The sequence below is a fragment of the Mus musculus genome, chromosome 13 (genome assembly GCF_000001635.26).
Source record: "Mus musculus strain C57BL/6J chromosome 13, GRCm38.p6 C57BL/6J".
NCBI lineage: Eukaryota > Metazoa > Chordata > Mammalia > Rodentia > Muridae > Mus > Mus musculus.
The window spans coordinates 81,510,843-81,531,551 of record NC_000079.6 but is presented as its reverse complement, the minus strand read 5'-3'; the positions used below and the strand labels follow the sequence as shown (position 1 = coordinate 81,531,551).

The 20,709-nt window shown below is 39.8% G+C and overlaps 1 protein-coding gene across 12 annotated transcripts in view; it reads left to right on the top strand.

Annotated features, from left to right (window-relative positions):
• The window catches only part of Adgrv1 (adhesion G protein-coupled receptor V1), a 538,324-nt gene that overhangs the window by 101,840 nt on the left and 415,775 nt on the right, over positions 1–20,709 (top strand). For 11 of the 12 annotated variants that reach the window (XR_001780748.2, XM_017315364.1, XM_017315363.1 and 8 more), the window contains 9 exons: positions 2,494–3,103; positions 6,023–6,238; positions 6,778–6,993; positions 7,772–8,016; positions 9,266–9,447; positions 10,238–11,049; positions 13,390–13,599; positions 19,927–20,057; positions 20,603–20,702. Coding sequence is in view for 11 of the 12 variants with exons in the window: in XM_017315364.1 (XP_017170853.1) it covers positions 2,494–3,103; positions 6,023–6,238; positions 6,778–6,993; positions 7,772–8,016; positions 9,266–9,447; positions 10,238–11,049; positions 13,390–13,599; positions 19,927–20,057; positions 20,603–20,702 (2,722 nt within the window). In the remaining variant the exon portion in view is untranslated. Of the gene's footprint in view, positions 1–2,493; positions 3,104–6,022; positions 6,239–6,777; positions 6,994–7,771; positions 8,017–9,265; positions 9,448–10,237; positions 11,050–13,389; positions 13,600–19,926; positions 20,058–20,602; positions 20,703–20,709 lie in introns of those variants that run through there. The other variant, XM_017315372.1, reaches the window with a different exon arrangement.

Below are 20,709 nucleotides of genomic sequence, written 5' to 3'. Positions count from 1 at the left end.
TACACTTCCAAATGGTATAGAATCTTAGTAGGGCATGCTCTTCTCTTCTCTTCTCTTCTCTTCTCTTCTCTTCTCTTCTCTTCTCTTCTCTTCTCTTTCTCTTTCTCTTTCTCTTTCTCTTTCTCTTTCTCTTTCTCTTTCTCTTTCTCTTTCTCTTTCTCTTTCTCTTTCTCTTTCTCTTTCTCTTTCTCTTTCTCTTTCTCTTTCTCTTTCTCTTTCTCTTTCTCTTTCTCTTTCTCTTTCTCTTTCTCTTCTCTTCTCTTCTCTTCTCTTCTCTTCTCTTCTCTTCTCTTCTCTTCCCTTCCCTTCCCTTCCCTTCCCTTCCCTTCCCTTCCCTTCCCTTCCCTTCCCTTCCCTTCCCTTCCCTCCCCTCCCCTCCCCTCCCCTCCCCTTCTCCCTCACCTCCCCTCACCTCCCCTTCTCCCTCCCCTCCCCTCCCCTTCCCTTCTCCCTTCCCTTCTTCCTTCCCTTCCCTTCCCTTTCCTTCTTCCTTCCCTTCTTCCTTCCCTTCCCTTCCCTTCCCTTCCCTTCCCTTCCCTTCCCTTCCCTTCCCTTCCCTTCCCTTCCCTTCCCTTCCCTTCCCTTTCCTTTCCTTTTCTTCTGTGTAGGGGTTAAGAGTGAGTCTATATGCCAGTAGGGTAGATTGCTGATTAGTGACTTAGCAGTAGTGTGTGGTCGCATTTATGTGTAATGTTGTTACTTTTAGAGAATATACTGTGTTTGACTTGGATTCCTGGAGGCAACTTGAAAAAACAAAAGCAGAAGGGCATCCGAAGAAGAGAACTGTTCTTGAGTTGGAACAATGAAGGGCCGTGGAAACATTCGAGGGAGACTGTGTGTGTGGCGTGGGGCCTTGAGGATTTATGGGAAGGAAAAGGGGCGCTTTGGGGATGAAGAGTCTATCTCTAAGTCTGTTTCTGTGAACTGTGGAGCCTAAGACACCAGTAGGTGTGGTGCGCGGATCTCCTCATCCAAAGCTTCCGTCATCAGTCAGCTCAACTTTCCAGTCCAGAGGTTCTCAGTCAACTGAGGCTTGTAGGCCATTACCCTTCATGATGGACCTGCGCTAGAACTCTGTTTAACAGGTTTCTGCATTAGCTCTCATAGACTGGGGCAACAAACACTTCACAATCGCAGTGGCTTCTTAGTGCAAGGAAACATTGCCTGGGGGAGGTGGGCTAGAGAGTTAGAGGATTTAACAAGACTTCCCAGCAAGCCAGACATCCTGAGTTTAAACTGGGAGCCTACATGGTGGAGGCGGAGAAGTGACTCCTGAAAGCCATCGTCTGTCCTCTACACTCTAACTGTGGCTGGCCCTAAACCAGTAAACAAATGAACAAGTGTGGAAGTCATTCTTTTATTGTGTATATCCACCCTGAGGCAGCAAAGGACTCTGGCTCGTCGCTTGCTTTAGGAAACAAGTATTGATTACCTTCGTAAGAGCAGTGGTTGAGAGATGTGAATTCTGAGAGGGAAGGGGTTTCTGAATATCTGTAAGTGAATTGCATGTCCATGTGGCCCTGTGCCACCTCATATAGAAGAAAAGGAAATGCCAAATACTTGTGAATAGTAAAACTAACATTAATACTATTTAGTCGTGTGTGTGTGTGTGTGTGTGTGTGTGTGTGTGTGTGTGTGTGTGTGTGCCTGTCCTGCTGAGTTCTAGCAGAGACTGAGGATATATTGATAAATGACTCAATGGGGCCACAGCTCACTCAGTCTCCTCATTTCCATGTAGCAATGAGAAAGACTGATGCTAACACATCCTTCTGTATGCTTATGACAAATTTTATTTTGTCCTTTTAGAATAATTGAATAATCTGCTGTGAAATTAATCAAGTAACTTTAGAAAGAACTTAGGACGAAAAATTCTGAGAAAGGATGATTCTTTAATAAAATTATTGCCTCATTTTTATTTTGAGTTGAAAATGATATTTTAGATATAATAAATGATTATTACGATTTCTTCAGAACATGTTTAAGCTTTTGTTCTTAATATATTAAAGCAGTTCTTCTAACTGCACTTTGTTGTACTTTGGGTCAAATATATTGAAAATAGCTTTTTCTGGAAAATGTTCCTAGTCTGTTTTTTACAGTGGAGGATGCCTCTTTTTCAATAAGTATAAAGAGTATTTCTTATGTGTGAATAAATATAATAAATTACCTTACCATTCATGTTTGATCTCATATATATATGTATGTATATATATGTATATACATATATCACCCGTGGTTTACTTGGAAGCTGAATATTTTGCTTCTAGTTTGTGATTTTCGACCTGTTGTCACTTTTTATATGCTGTCAACTCAGGGTAGGTTGTGTACGGCTGCTACCTTCAATAGTTTTATACTCTTAAAAACTTAGAAAATTAAAATAAAAGGTAAAAAAACAAGTTAAAGAAGACTTGGAATTTACTCTGGCACTACCATTATATACTAGCATTCTTAAGTCAGTGTGCCAGTTTCTCTTTTAAAATCTCAACTATTTCACAGGTTACACGGACTCGGGGAGCCCTGTCTGCAGTGACTTTGCAATGGAAGGTAGACTCGGACCTGGATGGGGATCTCGCCATTACATCTGGCAACATCACATTTGAGACTGGGCAGAGGATTGCTTCCATCACTGTGGAGATACTGTCAGATGAAGAGCCAGAGCTAGACAAGGCACTCACCGTGTCGATCCTCAACGTGTCCAGTGGCTCCTTGGGAGTTCTTACAAATGCCACATTGACAATTTTGGCTAGTGATGATCCTTATGGGGTCTTTATTTTTCCTAACAAAACTAGACCTTTGAGTGTTGAAGAAGCAACCCAGAATGTCACATTATCGATAATAAGGTTGAAAGGCCTCATGGGAGAAGTTGCAGTCTCATATGCAACCATAGATGATATGGAAAAGCCACCGTATTTCCCACCTAATTTAGCTAGAGCAACTCAAGGAGGAGATTACATATCAGCATCTGGATTGGCTCTTTTCAGAGCTAATCAGACTGAGGCAACAATCACTATTTCAATCCTAGATGATGCTGAACCAGAACGCTCAGAATCTGTGTTCATTGAACTTTTCAATTCCTCTTTAGTAGACAAAGTACAGAATCGCCCAAGTAAGTATCCATTAATGTGTTATTATTGTTAGAGAGATAACATATGGAAGTGAAAACCCAAAGTTTTCTATAACAGAAAAATCTATAAGGAAGGTAAGATTAAAGGTAAGTCAAGCTACCTTTAAATGATTTTCTTTATTTTATTTGCTCATGTGTGCTTGATGGCATGCATGCTAAATGCATGTAACCTGAGGATGCCAGAAGAGGCCACCATATCTCTTGGAACTTGACTTACAGCTGGTTGTGAGCTGCCCGCTGTGGATGCTTGGACCTATATTCAGGTCTTTTGCAAGAGCAGCAAGTGTTCTTAACCACCGAACTATCTCTTTAGCTCCAAGTATCTCTGAAAGCAATACTTCGTAAATGGTTTTCTTTAAGACAACTGGAAATCAGGCGTGTATTTTTCCTTAGAAATCATACTTTAAAAAGACACGCATGCCCCCAAAGTATTTTAAAAACTTGTGTGTAATAATTATATAACTGACTCCAGTGCCGTTTTGTTGCTTAGAACTAATTCTGCAGTCAGTGCGAAGTGTCCATACATAGCTCCATGTAAAGTGGCACCACAGTGAGCCACCTTATGTTGGTACACCTCTAACAGATTTTCTAATCGAAAGATGTGTATAAGGTGAAGAGATAGGGCTGTGCACCTGTAAGAACTGAGTTTGTGGAGTTACAAGCAATGGGATGTAAGGTTTGAAGATCCGCAGCCTATAATATACTGCCATACGGATTAAGATCTCTTGTCAGCAAGTTTGTTCACCTTTCCGGGGTTAAGACTATAATAAGGTGACAACGGCCTTACTAATTACAGACAAGGATTACAGAAGGCAATTTATGGTTGCTGACATGAAGTCTTCAGGTTAACAGCTTTTTTCTGAAACATCTTTGCTCTTTTATAAAGATAGATTTAGGATCAGTTGTGACAGCAAAGAAGTTGAAATAGAACTCAACAATTAGTCTTTTAATGTAAGAATTATTGAGCACATATTGTTATTCGACCAGTTTACAACTTGCTGAGATTGCAATAAAACTAAATGGCTGACTGCACATAACAGTGGTGTGGATTTGGCCCATACTGAAGTCGGGTAACCTCATTTCAATGTAGAATGATAAGTTGTTGGAAGTAATCTTCGAAAGTTCCCTTTTCCTTATATAATTATGAAATAATAGAAATGTAAATAAATTTTATTCATAATGTGGATATATTAGGGGACCACAAGTGGTGACAGATGTAAAAGTACTTTGGCATCTGCTCTACTGTAAGCATTCAGTAGTAGAGCAGTCATTAGTAGGCTGGCATGTGTGCAGAACCTTCGTGCTGTTGGGATGTCAGTGTGCCATTTGTGGACCATTAAAGAGCAGCTGTTATGCAGGCTAAAGGGCAAAAGCAAGCATAGCCACGGGGCCCAGGGGAGGAGAAGGCAAGACAGACTCAGATTATGATAGACAAAAACTAGTGTAAGGTCTGGTAAACCTTCACTACTTTGAATGTAGTCACCAAGTTTTGTGAACGGTAGTAGTATGAGAAGACTTTTCAGAGGAGGGTGCCCACCTGTGGATAACCACAGGCATTACACATGGCTCGCTGAGAACTGTACAGTGAAGGGGGATGTGAAGTTTTATAGTTTATTTCTTGGTTATGTCTGACAGGTATTAATATAAGATCACAGATTATTTTATTAACCCCTTTGTGGCATTAAGTCCTTATCTGTAGAAACGTGTGTTTGTGTATATGTATACATGTAATCCATATATATTACTTATATATACAAATATATACAATATATTGTGTTTTCTGTCAATGTGACACAAGCTGCAGTCATCTGAGAGAAGCTCAGTTGAGAAGATGCCTCCATAAGATCTGGGTGTAAGGTTTTTTCTTAATTAATGATAGATGGGGGAGGGCCCAGCCCATTGTGCTTGGTGCTGTCCCTAGGCTGGTGGTCCTGGGTTCTATAAGAAAGCGGGCTGAGCAAGCCATGAGGTGCAAGGTAAGCAGCGCCCCTCCATGGCCTCTGCATCAGCTCCAGCTTCCAGGTTCCCAACAGCTTTGAGTTCCTGCAGTGGCTTCCCTTAAATGGATTATGCCTAGGGGTGCATAAGCCAACTAAACCTCAAGTTGTTTTTGTTTGTGGTGTTTAATCACAGCAACTGTAACTCTAAACAACACATGTATTCAAGTCAAATATATCAGCAGATAAATAGAAAAAAAGACATGTGCATATTAATTGCACAAAGAATGGAATTGTGTTTGCAACAAAATAGATGGAACTGGCAGATACTATGATTGAAATAAGCCATGCACAGAAAGATAAGCATTGCAACTTCTTATGTAGAAGCTTAGAAAGTTTGTTCCAAAGAACATATCAGAACAGTGGTTATTACTAAGTGCTAAGAAACGCAGGAGGAGGGAGAGAGAGGACGGCTGCATAGCAGGCATCCAAGTAAGATGAGGGAATGAGCTCCCATGTGGGCCACACAGACAGGGGAAGAGTGTTCGAAGCTGCACTTAGGCTCTGGGTTCGAGGACCTTCCTACTCAATTTTGTGTTAGAATTCTGTTTAACAATGGCACAACAGTGACCTAATTATGATAGTGTAACTGTAGGCTCTTAATATCTGATTAATGCTACATAACTTGATAATTAATTACACTTGGATCATCAATTTCTTCAATGCTTATTAAAATATTCTTATAGTAAAACTGTTCCTTTGGTAATGTTTTGAATTCCTAGAGCATATGCTAAAAGACAGTGGAGATTTCCTATATTCCTTCTTTTTGTATTTTCAATGCTTAGATTAAGATTGACAGCTATACATATTTAAACTGTTAAAAACATAAATAGGGGGAGAGAATGAGAAGTCTGTTGGATTCTTGGTGGCTGTTAGCTGTATTGCCTCTTCTTATGTCTTTCAGTCCCACATTCTCCACGCCTTGGGCCTAAGGTGGAGACTGTGGCCCATCTCGTTATTGTTGCCAATGACGATGCATTTGGAACTGTGCAGCTGTCTGCAACATCTGTTCATGTAGCAGAAAATCATGTTGGACCCATTATCAATGTGACTCGAACTGGAGGAACATTTGCAGATGTTTCTGTTAAGTTTAAAGCTGTGCCAATAACTGCAGCAGCGGGTAAGAAAAGTCACGGAGAGGAGCAGTGAGGGTGTGGCCCTGTGAGGCACGTCCCCCTTCCATCCCTAGGGTGGTCCACAACAGCTCCACTTGACCCAGCTTTGTGAGGAGGTCTCCCCAGCTGTGTTATGGGGATGCTCACTTGTGGCTTCTGAACAGCTGGACAGCTTGTCTTCCCACTGAGATTACAGTTCTAGCTCTGTTTTATTCTGACAGCACCATGCACACCATTTTTTAAAAAATGGAGTCACCACTTTCTCTTTGTCTCCCTTTTTGCGTGTGTTTATACATGCATTTTGAATATCTCAGAGGAATGTTATTATCTTTAGGTGTGGGGGTGAGAATGAACAGGAGAACACAGGAAGTTGTCTGTTATCAAACATACACTTTTTTTAGTTTGAGAAATAAGACTTCTTTTTCAAAAACGTCTAGCTAAACAGCCTCCAAAACTCTTTCTCCAAGTATGGGCCATCACTTCCCCGGTGTACAGGATGTTTACTCTGGAGTAAGCTTTCACATTCGTCCGTGGGTCTTTGCAGGTGAGGACTATAGTATAGCATCTTCAGACGTGGTCTTGCTGGAAGGGGAAACCACTAAAGCTGTGCCAATATATATCATTAACGACATCTACCCTGAGCTGGAAGAAACCTTTCTTGTGCAGCTACTAAACGAAACAACAGGTGGAGCCACACTGGGGCCTCTGAGAGAGGCAGTCATTACCATAGAGGCGTCTGATGACCCCTACGGACTGTTTGGTAACTAGAATAATTTGTTTATCTCTTACTCTGAAAGTCACAGAAAGAAAAGTCACCATTCCTTTATTTAAGATTGAGTTGACAAAGGAGGTTTTTTTGTTTGTTTGTTTTGGTTTTCTTTTTTGTTTTTGTTTTGTTTTTGAGGTATTACTACTTATACATACGATTCCTGGCATAGGTTAATGGGTACCCAAGAAGTAAGACATCACATTTTTAACATGGAGATACCCAAAACCTGTTTGCTTTTGTGTAAATACTAGCTCCTCGATATGTTATGTAAATTCTTTGTCTGAGCTTTGGGAGGCAGTGTCATGCTACCTGTGACAATTGGGTTGTCCTGGAACTTGACATTCCGTCTTTAGCCTCTTCAATACTGGTGATAAGCATGGACTGTCTGCCTGACTTTTACTTCTATATAATTCTTTTAAAAAGTTAACACAATTTCTACTCACATTGGGTTGCTTAACTCCTCCTGCATGTCAGTCAGGAAGCAAAGTAGCAACTCCCTTTGTAGCCCAGGCTGGCCCTGCAGCAGCTGCTGCAGTTTCTGGGCTTATTCAGCTCATACTGAGCACAACCTGTCCCCTGCAGACATCCACAGTCTGCTTTTACCAGAATTAAAAATTACAGGGAAACATTGGCAGTCCTGCCCAGTTTACATTGCAGCCACTGCCTAGGGTGCAGCGGGGGAGTCTCTTTTCTTGGAGGCTCCAGCTTGGTCTTAGTTTGTCACATTTTCATGTTGTGTCTAAAATCAACTGTTCTGTCTGCCCTTCAGGTTTTCAGAATACTAAATTTATTGTAGAGGAACCTGAGTTTAACTCAGTGAGGGTAAACGTGCCAATAATTCGAAATTCTGGGACACTCGGCAATGTTACTGTTCAATGGGTTGCCATCATTAATGGACAGTTTGCTACTGGCGACCTGCGAGTTGTCTCAGGTAATGTGACCTTTGCCCCTGGGGAAACCATTCAAACCTTGTTGTTAGAGGTCCTGGCTGACGACGTTCCGGAGATTGAAGAGGTGAGAGGACTGACTAGTATAGAATGACATTGTAAATTGTGCCTTGTCTTGTAGAGTGCCTATGTTGCTGTGAGAATGACAAATGCATGCTGTCTGCAGGGATTCCCCCCAGACTGCTAGTCTGAAGGTTGTTTTATAACACACACAGAAAGAGAAAAAGTGCACAGGCAAGCTTGCCAGTTTAAGATTGTGTGCCTTTATGGTGTGTTTTAGAACACTTCTGCTAAGTGATTATGTATGTATGAATGTATGAATGTATATATGTATATATGCATATATGTCATAATTATGCAATATTTGTTTCATATCATTCTGGCTTGTATCTCTGTCCCGTTCTGAGTATGAATCAGTTGTAACTAAGTGTAGATTTTGATTTTCCACAGACTCACCTTCCCATTCTTCTGATACTATTATAACCAACACACTAGGTCCATTTTCCTGGTGTTTCTTGTAATGAAAACGAAATGTGGAAAATAAGAATAAGTTGGCTAATCATTAAAATTACTATGAATAATTTTATTTTATAAAATTTAGGTATTATTGTTTAGATCTCATATTCCTTTTATAACAATTTTATTTAAGTGCATATGAAGTTCATAACATTTATTTTTATTGCTAATTATGCCATTATTCATTTTAAAAATATTAACCATGCACTAGTACATGTAATATATTTTCTTCTTTCTAAACGTAAATAACATTATACACTGATTCTTTAAAGTTTTCTTGAGAATTAAAAGTTAAGATGGTATGGGGGAAACCCAGAAAAGTTTCACTTACCACCTAAGTGGATACGTAATATTTCTCCTAAATAAGAAAAGCTTTGGCTATGAAAGTCATATTATTACAATGATATACATAAATTTATGTCTTTAATTTAAATTTAAAAATTTACTTACTTTAATTTTAAATTACCTAAATTTTAATATTTAATTATTAAATATTAACTTATTTAAATTAAAAATTTTAATTAAAAATAAGACTTAAATTTAAAAAACTGATTCTCACGACTAAGTAGATACTAAGCGATTTGAACATCTTGTGTTTCTTATGCATTACTGTGCTCTTCTATTAAAAGTTCCTCATGTATTATTTTGTTATACGTTAACTTCTGAGTGTCCTGGGCAGTTCCTTTGGGCTCACCTGCATTTCATAATAATTTATTATTATGTGGATGTGTTTGATATTTTCCTGCGTCATTCATCTCAGAACTGGGATGCTGTTAAGGAAGTTTTCACTCTGTTTTTAGGTTGTCCAGGTGCAACTAGCTGCTGCCTCTGGCGGAGGTACAATTGGGTTAGATCGAGTGGCAAATATTGTTATTCCTGCCAATGATAACCCTTACGGTTCAGTAGCCTTTGTTCAGTCCGTTTTTCGTGTCCAAGAGCCTCTAGAGAGAAGTTCCTATGCTAACATAACTGTCAGGAGAAGGTACGTGTGATGGTTGCTGCATCTGTAGAAGCTCGGGTTGGGGAGGGATCCTATTCTAACTAAACAATGTAGAGTCATATGTTGTCAACTGTTGTAACTTACTCCATAGCTTGGTATAATACGTTAGCTGGATTATGTATTGCCAGAAAGACAATCACAGTTAGTGAAATCAAGATGGCCTTTTACACCATTGTGCTTTCTAGTTACCAAAATCTATTGGTTTCCTGTGTAATATGTCCTAATTAGAGCTTGAATACAGCTTGCTTTTAAACTCAGATGTCTGAAGGGTGGACTTTTAGGTTATGATTTTCTTGCATTTCTTTTGTAGGGAATATTGTTCACTGGCCTCCTTCAGAAACAGAACAGAGAGGTTTGAGGGACCTGTAGCAAAATAGTTACATTTCTCTAAATGTATTCTTTTTGCTGTCATTGGTTTTTTGTTTGTTTGTTTGTTTGTTTGTTTGTTGTGAAATCTAATAGTTAAAGTTTTGTAATTAGGTTTGGGAACTCTGAGATGGATACAACTTGCCTAACTTGCAATGTATTTCGAGAGCATGAGTACAAGTGAGCCTTATCTGGTTGAAAACTAGGCAGTATAGTTGACACCAGAAAATAAAGTGTTGAAAGACAAACATAATTAAGAAATAAGGTTGTATTAGTACTAGTGTTTAAAATATTACTAAGAAAACACTTCTCAAAACCACAATCAATCAGCATTGTTCTCTGTGTGTGTGCAGTTCCCACATCAGTCTGAGTGCTTAACCGCTTTCCCACTGCCCACACATTTCAGCGGAGGACACTTTGGTCGCCTGCTGTTGTGCTATGGTACTTCTGATATTGATGTAGTGGCTCGTGCAGTTGAGGAAGGTGAAGATGTGTTATCCTACTATGAATCACCGACTCAAGGGGTGCCCGACCCACTCTGGAGAACTTGGGTGAACGTGTCTGCAGTGGAGGAGACACAGTATACCTGTGCCACTTTGTGTCTCAAAGAACGTGCCTGCTCAGCGTTTTCAGTTGTCAGTGGTGCCGAGGGCCCTCGGTGCTTCTGGATGACGTCGTGGGTCAGCGGAACTGTGAACAGCTCTGACTTCCAAACCTACAAGAAGAACATGACTAGGGTGGCCTCTCTTTTCAGTGGCCAGGCAGTTGCTGGTAGTGACTACGAGCCTGTGACAAGACAGTGGGCCGTGATACTGGAAGGTGATGAGTTTGCAAATCTCACTGTTTCTGTACTTCCTGACGATGCTCCCGAGATGGATGAAAGTTTCCTAATTTCTCTCCTTGAAGTTCACCTTATGAACATCTCAGACAGTTTTAAAAACCAGCCAACCATAGGACATCCGAATACTTCCGCTGTGGTCATAGGACTGAATGGCGATGCCTTTGGAGTATTCATTATCTACAGTGTTAGTCCCAATACCTCGGAAGATGGCTTATGTGTGGAAGTGCAGGAACAGCCACAAACTTCTGTGGAACTGGTTATCTACAGGACAGGAGGCAGCCTGGGGCAGGTCATGGTCGAATGGCGCGTTGTTGGTGGAACGGCTACTGAAGGTTTAGATTTTATGGGTGCTGGAGACATTCTTACTTTTGCAGAAGGTGAGTCATGCTATAGATGGATTTCAGCATTTCTTGATAAAGGTATTAGAGTCAATATCATGGTGATGTTCATAAATACGTTATCTACCTGCATATTCTTATTTGTATAGAGATACAATGTAGTTTTGCAAACAATAGTCGGTTATAGTAACAGGCTTACATGACCTGTATATGTATGTCTTTAGTTTTTTTAGACATTTAGGGAACATCTAAATTTTATGCCTTTATGCATGATGACTATGGCATTCATATGTCAGAAGCAATCACAAGACAGGTTCTTATTTTATAAGGAAAGTTACAGGAATGAGCTATGGACTCACAAACAAACTTGTTGAAGGAGCAATGTTACCTGAGAATATAACATTTTCAAATGTACTAGATAAAGTAGGGTAGAATGTCAGTGAAAATTTTAAGTAAAACTAGCCTGAAGTTTGACAGTTGTATTTATTTTAAAGTGATCTTCGCTATAGATTAACTTACTGTGGCAATATTCTTAAACATGTAGAAGAGTGCCACGGAACTTTTCATGAGTGATGTATGAACACAGCCAAGAGAGTCTAATGAAGACTGTCATCTCATACTCAATCTTAGCACTAGTTGGATATGATATTTAAAATTGGAGAAGCTCATAGCTTAACTTGGTATAAGAAAGGTAATTTTAGTTGGGGTATTTTTTAAATGCTGAATTGAACAATTAGAAAAACCCATAGTTAATTTTTTTTTTTTACTCCAGATTGAAAAAGTTACACTTATTTATAAGAATCTCAGAATATACACTGGATAAAAGTTTTTAATTATTAACAATTCTATGCCCCAGAGCAATTCATTGTCTTTGTTTATATTTTAATGCCCATACTTTTTGAAACTAGAAACTATATATGTAACAGACTTTAAGAATGTCTAGTAAACACTGTGTTTGAGAATATAAAATTTAAGTGTCTTAAAGCTAGCTGGATAGGCAGTTTTGTCAGTCCTTTGCTTGTCTAGCATTCACAAATCCCTGGATATAATCCCTAGCACCATGGAAACCAAGGTGGAAATATTTGTGTCTAATCCTAGCACTCAGCTGATAGACCTACAGGGCAGGAGTTCACTGTCTTCAGCTATATGTTGAGTTTGAGGCAATGCTGGCTCCATTAGATAGACTGTCTCAAAAAATAAAATGAAAAAGAATAAAATGCTGGAAATCATTTCTGCACATAGGGAGTAGGAAAGAGGCTGAATCCTGAGTGGGTGATGGAAGGAGGTGGCTGGGGAGTGGTGACATTTTCCCCTGTTTGAAAGTAACAATAGTGTAACAAGATGGGGGGGGGGCAGCAATTAAAGTTATAAAAACAAGAGATAAATGTTATAGATAAATTTATCATGGCCTAGATAAATATAAAGGACCATATCATGTAAAGCAACTTCATTATATACATTATTATATTGAATTAGAACTTTAGCTTCACACAAAATGGACTTTATTTTCTAGCTAACTTAGATTATTAGATAATACGCAGTTTCGAATCAAGGTTCCTGGTTCAATGCCTAGAACCATAAGGGGGAGAAAAGATAACCACACTGTCTTGAGGCAGTCTTGGCCCTGAAGTACTTATCACAATGCTTTGTGGTCCCTCCTCTTCCATCTCCCTTTTAGAGCATGGATGGGAACTACATAGGGTCTCCCTCAGGTGAACTGCCGAGGGAGGGCACTCTCTTGACTAAAGGAGCACTGTGTCAGATATTGCCCCTCTTCACTCACTGTGGTCCTCTATTGTCTCTCTCTCTCTCTCTCTCTTTTTTCATGCAACACTTCTGGAAACTATGATGCTGCCTCTTCAATCATCTTCCCCAAACCAACCGTTCCCATGCTGCTGTCTCAGCTAGAACGTGCTGTCCCTCTGTGCCATCTGATCACTGTTCCACATGTGCCAGTGGCGTGTGAGGAAGGCGTAGGGATGGCCAACGCTACTCACAGAAATGGCAATAGGAATGAGATTCCATTTGCCCTATGGGAACTACTTGTGAACATGACTTCAGAGCCCTTCCTAGGTCGAGTATTGTTTTTGACAAAGACCAGGGAGTAAACCTTGAGTCTTGGAAATAGTTGTCCTCACTGACTTTCTACTATTCAATGTCTTCTCCATAGTTTGACCACACTGAGATTTTTATAGCGCCTTGAATTTAAGAAAACAAGTAACATGCACACAGTTTGATGCGGTGCTGACACTGCTGCCCACAGCACTAAACTGTTATAATTAACACATTTTTACTTACCTTTTAAAATTAAAGGTTACCTTTAGACTTTCAGGTTGGTATTTCACTGATTTAACTTTTAATTCTCTTAACATGTTCTAGGTGAAACCAAAAAGATGGCCATTTTAACCATTTTGGATGATTCTGAGCCAGAGGACAATGAAAGCATCCTTGTCCGTCTGGTGGCCACAGAGGGCGGAAGCAGAATCCTGCCCAGCTCAGACACCGTGACAGTCAACATCTTGGCAAACGACAATGTGGCAGGAATTGTCAGCTTTCAGACAGCTTCCAGATCTGTCATAGGCCACGAAGGTGGGTCGCGTTTGTTATTGAACACAGTCTTTCTTATATGCACAGATGCGATTCTTTGTCTCATGTTCTGAAACATCTGTATTTTTCTTCCTTTTCTTGCTGAGCTGTGTTTTTGATCTGCATAGCACTCTGTTTAGCAGAGGACCACTGGTAGGCACTGCTTAACTAGATGTATGAGCCTCACAGATACTGTGACCTACCTCACAGATACGATTCCCACTTCTGGGGGTGCTGGGTGCCTCCATGTGGGAAGGCTTGGGTTTCTCTGCTAAATCACAACACAGTCCATATATCAGAGGTCTTCAGGAAGTGAGCTGTGAATTCCAAGTGTTTAGTACAGTTCTTGCCAAGTGTAGTATGCGTAATTTGTTATTGCACAGCAAAATATTAGACATAAGTGAAAATATTCATAATTGGTGACTATTTTGCCCTCAGCTTTGTAGTTTACTGTGTTTTATGAATAGTGTGCCATGTTAGAAGGCCTGATACAGTGTTTATTTTAAACACTACAATTTCCTGGCATTCTTTCTCAGCAAAAGGCTGTTTTGTTTGATTCAAATATAACAATGAAAAAGAAAAACTGTTTTGAAATCAATAAAACATTACAGAATGTCCTTCACCACATAATTTGAAGCCTGTATTTAAAATAATTCTATGCTAAGGACGTAAGAGATGAAAATGATACGGCTCATATATGTGGATCTCTTCAGAGGAGAGCACAAAGCTCACACACAGGTTAAAGGACATGATAGGGCCAAGGATCTTGTGAGTGTCTGTGCCGGGAACTTACCGCACGGTAGTCAGTGTGCACCTTCTGTCTCCTTACTGCATCCTTTCAACTTGCAAGTTTGCTGAACTTATCTAAACGTGCGAGCCCTTCGCTGACACTCATTGCTTTTGTTAATGGTTTAGATTTGTGTCTTGTCAGTCCAATAATGAACAAAAGTAACTGATAAATTGTCATAAGCCTTCTGTAAAGACAAATCGCTGTCAAAAGCTATTTGTAGTGTAAATTAAAACACCATCACAGGACTCCTTAATAATGTTGACAATGTCACCTGTATGCTGGTTCCACTCCCATCATTTCTGTATGTTAGCAGCAGCTCCGTGTGTTGTCTAGTGTAGGATATCACACACTCTGAAATAAAGAGATGGCACTTGATGTCAACAATGGACCTTCACCTCCACAGTACTGCAATCCAAAGCCTGTGTCCTCTGTAGAACCTGACAGTGGAGGATACTGTAAACATTTGAAGTGAACATTTGAAGTGATTTAAATGTAGGATTAATAAATCTGAACCTGACAGTGGAGGATACTGTAAACATTTGAAGTGAACATTTGAAGTGATTTAAATGTAGGATTAATAAATCTAAGTAGTGCTGCTTATTTGAAAAAAGGAACTCGGAAAGAGAACCTTGCTCTACCTCTAGTTAGCAATGTAAGTTGGATTTTCGTGGATGTCTTGGACTGAGAGGGAAAAAAAAAGCAGCAGGCTAAGGTGCTGGAAAGAAAGATTTTGTGACAGGAGAAAGGGCAGAAGAGACCCAGGAGCAAAACAAACAAACAAAAAAAACCACAAAAAAACCCCACACACAAATAGATGAAGGGAGAGATAGGGGCAGAAGCAAGTGTCTAAAATGACTAAGTAACGTAGCCACTCAGTGTGGGTACCAAGTTAACCCAAGTTCTGCCTAAAGTTTCTGCTGTTGGTCTGTGACAAGAAGATGGGAAAGTTTATGATAGTTTCAACCTTTCTGTGATAATGGTCCCATATCTGGTCCCAACATCAGGACAAAGAAACTGTGGCTACGTAGGTCATTGCTCTTAGGGTGGCACGTACTATTACTCTGCTCAGTGCACTCAGTACTAAATGAGCTCCCAGTGATGTGTTGCTATACCCATAGATGAGTCCATATCTCAACCTTCTTCAGAGAAGTTGCTGTTTGCAGTGGACTGTGATTAATACAGACAGCCACGGCTGGTCAAGGCATGCGGAGTAAGAGATTTCTGGATGCTCAGCCTTAAATGGGGCATCTGTATAGCACTCCTTTCCTTAAGGCTCAGGCATCACCATGGCACAGTGAATAGAAAGATTCTAAGAGTCTGAGGCTGTAGAAAACTGAACAGAAGTGTGTCCTGGCATGTGTGAACCCACACTGGTTGTGACAGCTGCAAGCCCTCCACAAGGACTCCTCCACATGTCAGCTAAAATGCCATCAGGAGAAGGAGAGGTGGGCGTGAGTCCCACCCCTGCTCCAAGAAGATGAATCAGTCTTCTTTATGGTTGTGTTCCCTGGTAGGTGGACCACACTTTATTGAATGGTCACACACTCAGTGTATAGCCATCACTGACTGGACTTCATAGCTTTCTGTCTGTTGGTCTCAATCTCTCTCTCTTCTCTCTCTCTCTCTCTCTCTCTCTCTCTCTCTCTCTCTCTCTCTCTCTCTCTGAGTTTGCTATGTTGCATTGGCTATCTTAGAACTCACTCTGTAGACCAGGCTGGCTACACACTCATAGAGATTCACCTGCTTCAGCCTCTTGAGTTCTGGGATTATAGCCATGTGCTTCCATGCTCTGCTAGATTATTATTATTTTTTTAAAGAAGATACAAAGGTGAGTGAGCTACGATGGGGGTGGGCCTGGGAGGAAATAGAGGAGAGGAGCAAATACAACCAGAATACAATGTATGAAATTCTTAGAGATTGAATTAAAATATGTGTTAAAGCGTGTATAGACACCCAACATCCACTTACCGGTTTTCAATTTTAAAACATTTATGTCCTATCAGTAATTCTGTGGGTGCTTAAGTAGTGATGGGAATAGTGTGTGGAGGAGCCCTGAAGGGGCACTAGCGTCTTTGAGGAAGGGTACACCCTGGCTACTGGGACCTTCTGGGGATGAATGAATTTCACCTGAAAAGATATTTTGATTGTTTTAGTTTCTGACAGTCACATGTCATCAACAAATACAAAGAAGAGGAACTAATAATTAAATTAAATGAATTAGCAATTAAAGTCAATCAGAAAACCCACATTCTGAGTATGGTCTCACAGACTTAAGGAAGGCTCTTAGGAATTAAGCGTTCGTGTAGACTGATATCCAGTGACTTGTTCCATGGCCAGCCACCAAGTCAGAGCAGATGCTGAAGGAACAAACACACTCTACGGAGCACACCGTGTGATCCCTCAGATGACACTGGGAGAAGAGAAGAGGAGATGGATCTAGGAAAGTCAGCAGAACACACAGAGGATTTCTAAGCTCTGCCTTTGCAGATCAGACAGTTGAGCATGTTTGAGCACTGGGAATTGCTATGCTTGAAGAGGAAAGACCACCATAATCCCACTGAATTTCAAGGATCTTATCATTAAATAACAATCGGCAAGAACAACAGTCACAAAATAAAATAAAATAAAATAAAATAAAATAAAATAAAATAAAATAAACAGCACAGTTTGGAGATCCAATGGATTTCTTGGGGGTGGGGGGGAGAAGCAAGCTTGGGTTGTAACTATAGATTTATGAGAATGATGTGTAGTTCTCACAATCATCTTTCCTTTCGGAATGGTAAGAAACTTCCGGATCTAGGATTCATTTCTGGAGTTACAGTAGGGAAAGCAGGGTTCCTCTAGTTCATGTACTCAACATATTTATTTAATGAGAATATTCTGTACCCCACCACAGATTGTCTTCAACTTTGTTTTTAAAATGATTTTCAAAATAAACATGCAATCACCCTCAGCATGTGTCCCCCACTTTCAGTTGGCTTGTGGACTTCATATCAGATGATTTTTCCAGTGATGCACAGACCCTGGTGGGTGAGGGGCAGGTGGAGCCATGCCTCACCAAGATACGAAAGGTGGTTTCTGACCCCAGCAAATGTTTATGTTTGAAAATCAGACCATGTTCTCTCTCAGGCTTCCCTCCAGTCCTTTGCAGACTGGGAAGGCAAAGGCCTAGGTCTGGTTTTCCTTCTCTTGTGTCTGTTTTTTGAGTGCAGCCTTGTGAAGGTTGCCTCGGGAATTTGCTGTGCATTTCCTAGGGGGCAATTTCAATGGCTCTTGGGCTACTTCCTGAAAGAGGCAGAAGCACGTTCATAGGTTTCATTATAGCTTAGAAAAGTATTCATGCTGTTCTTGCTCCTGACAGGATAAATGCTCCGAAGACTTGTGAGACTATATGGGGAAGAAGTGCCTTTTACTTGTGTATGGGCATCGAATGGCCATCTTTAAGTTGTATTTCTGCAGACAAGTAATTTCTACGGTAGAAAGTTACAGAGTAGTGTTAGAAGCTGAGTATCTCACATGAGGCAGGCTCAAGGAATTTTTCTTTTACTCTCTTCCTCTTCTGTACATTTTATTTTATCTTTATTACAGAATGGTGTCTTTTCCCCAAGTCTTTGTATACAAATTTACAATCTCAGGCTTTTATTATGCGTACAGGATCTCCTTCAGCACGGACAGTCATGAACCTGGCCTTTGTTTTTTTTCCATTTGTGCTCTTTTTATGTTTTGTGTACTTCATTAAATAACCAGTAGTTTTGAATTAGTGTTAGCTTTTGTGATTTTGAAACCTTGTCAGTCCCTGACACTGCCCGTGAAGTGTGTTGATAACTGCAACAATCTTCCCTTGCCTTCAGTACAGATGTGCTCTGTAAGAAGCACTGTGTGCGGCATACAAGAGGGGCTCTAGGAGTTCGTGTTTGTTTTTGTTCCTGTGGATTATGCAAATGTAAACACATGCAATGATCTACAGGTGATGATGTCTGAGTGTGTACTCGAAGCTACTCTTCATTCTTTGAAGTACTCTCTTCATGATCAGCCATCCCCATGTGTTAAACAAGAAAACAATCAAAGGCATAGTCTAGAAAGTAATTATGACTAAATACATTTGTATTAAATACTTAATGTGTTTTTAAAAATATTTCTGGTGTTTTTAACTTCTGATAGTTCCTACACTGTCTCCAAATAATTCATTTTACTCAATTTTTGTGTTTAGACTTAGCATTAAGATGCTATTTTGTTTCCCTCATAATTTTAAGTTGTCTTTAAATGAATTGAGTTATAGCTTTTTAATTAAAAATATTTCTATTAAAAGTACTAATTTGAGGTCTGAAGCTGTAGCCCATTGTCTGAGCATTCTCCTAGCATGTATAAGGCCTGCATGGTGGGGGTGGGGTGGGGTGTTTCCCAGCATTACCAAAAGTAAACAAAACAAAAAAAAAAAAAAAAGAAAGAAAGAAATCCTTGTTTAGGTCAGTTATGTTTAGAAGTTTAGAAATGCACTAGTTTGAAAAGGATATTAGAACATGGTGTTTATATTTTATTTTACTCTTGTTTGAAAAGTGTTGAAAGACAACTAATATACACAAAACTATTTTAAAATGGCATCTTACATGAATGTGTACTTGTGGATTTCAGCTTCTTTTTTTGTGCTACAAACTGCAAATAATGATGTGTTCTGAATGCTTTTAAAAAATACTGCTTGCCATGTCTTCATAACTCTAATGAGGTTGTTCATAGTGTATTATAACTTGTGTTTATCATTATGCAGAATTAGCAATTTGAGTAAAGAGTTAGGAAGCCATGAAGCCACCAGCATAGCTCCAAGTTCCTTCCTTCTCTCTTTTAACAATGTGAAAGGAATGACTCTGATAATCTTCTTCATTTTTATGAAATGTTACATGTTGTTAAGAGTCAAGATATGAAAATAACTATGCAGTTATTAGGGGATGCTTACGTAACCATGGGAAAGTTACAGGTAGAAGCCGATGGACAGGTTTGACACCTTTCCTTGTATCTCGTTTTATAAAACAGTTCCATGGTGGTATATGTAAGTTGCAACCTAAACAAATGTGATTTTCAGGTATCTGTAAGCATTATTATGCACACATTGGGTAAAATCACATTGCCTCCCCGTATAAGGAGTTTGTGTCTTTTGGGGAAATGAAGGAGTTCGCTGTGTCCCTATAGTTTTGACTGTGGCTGACATTACAGAACCCCTGTGTGTGGTCTGGTGCATGCTTTGGCGTGTTGACATGTTTCCTTCCCACTTTTCCTGCTGCTTCGCCCCCATGAGAGTCTTTTGTAACGCATCTTGTAATTCTGAAGGTCTACTCACAGCAAGGTTTTGGAAGTAGGACCTCTGTACTAATGAATGGCAAGCATGTGTATTCACATGCTGAAAAATTCACAACATAACAAAGTGTTCTGTTATGTTCTTGGAAAAGGACCCGGAACAGAGGCATGCTTGAGTTTGGGTTTTGCTAACTTTGAACATGAAGTTCACCCCCGTTAAGTGCTTGTTAATTGTATTCTCTCCCTTGCAGGAGAAATGTTGCAGTTCCATGTGGTAAGAACACCCCCAGGTCGAGGAAATGTCACTGTCAACTGGAAAGTTGTTGGACAAAATCTAGAAGTCAATTTTGCTAACTTTACGGGCCAACTCTTCTTCTCTGAGGTAACACCACGAAGAAAAGCTTTTCTGTACAATGCAGCATCTCGAGGAAGACAGGGTAGAGAATGAACGCCACTACATTGTATTGATTATCTGTGTTCTCACTTTACACCTTCCTGGCTTAGGCTCTTCCTTTGATATATTTAACCTTTGTCTTCACTTCTCCTGCTTTGATATAGAGCCGAAGCGCAGTGGCTGTCATTTCCTGTACTAGGTTGAGCATATAATAACTGGAACCCTATGCCATTAGAGAACCCTGTCCTCTCTTCTCATTTTTCTCTTTCATCACTCGTACAGAGATATCTTTGTGTTACTGCTTTCTCATATACACCAGTCACTGGCTAAGATTTAAGCTGATTGACTCAGCAGTCAAAATGTCGAGTTAGTACTTTAAACCTCAATGTCAATGGTTTCTGTTAATTAATCTCTAAGACAATGTTGATTCAAATGAAGCTATGTTTTACTGCACACTATAAGTAAATGAAATGAAAGCAGGGTATGGGTTATGTGCAGTAACAATACAAGTATGCTATTTCTCTCTGTCATAGGGTACATTGAATAAAACAATATTTGTACATTTGTTGGATGACAATATTCCTGAGGAGAAAGAAGTATACCAGGTTGTTCTGTATGATGTCAAGACCCAAGGTAATTT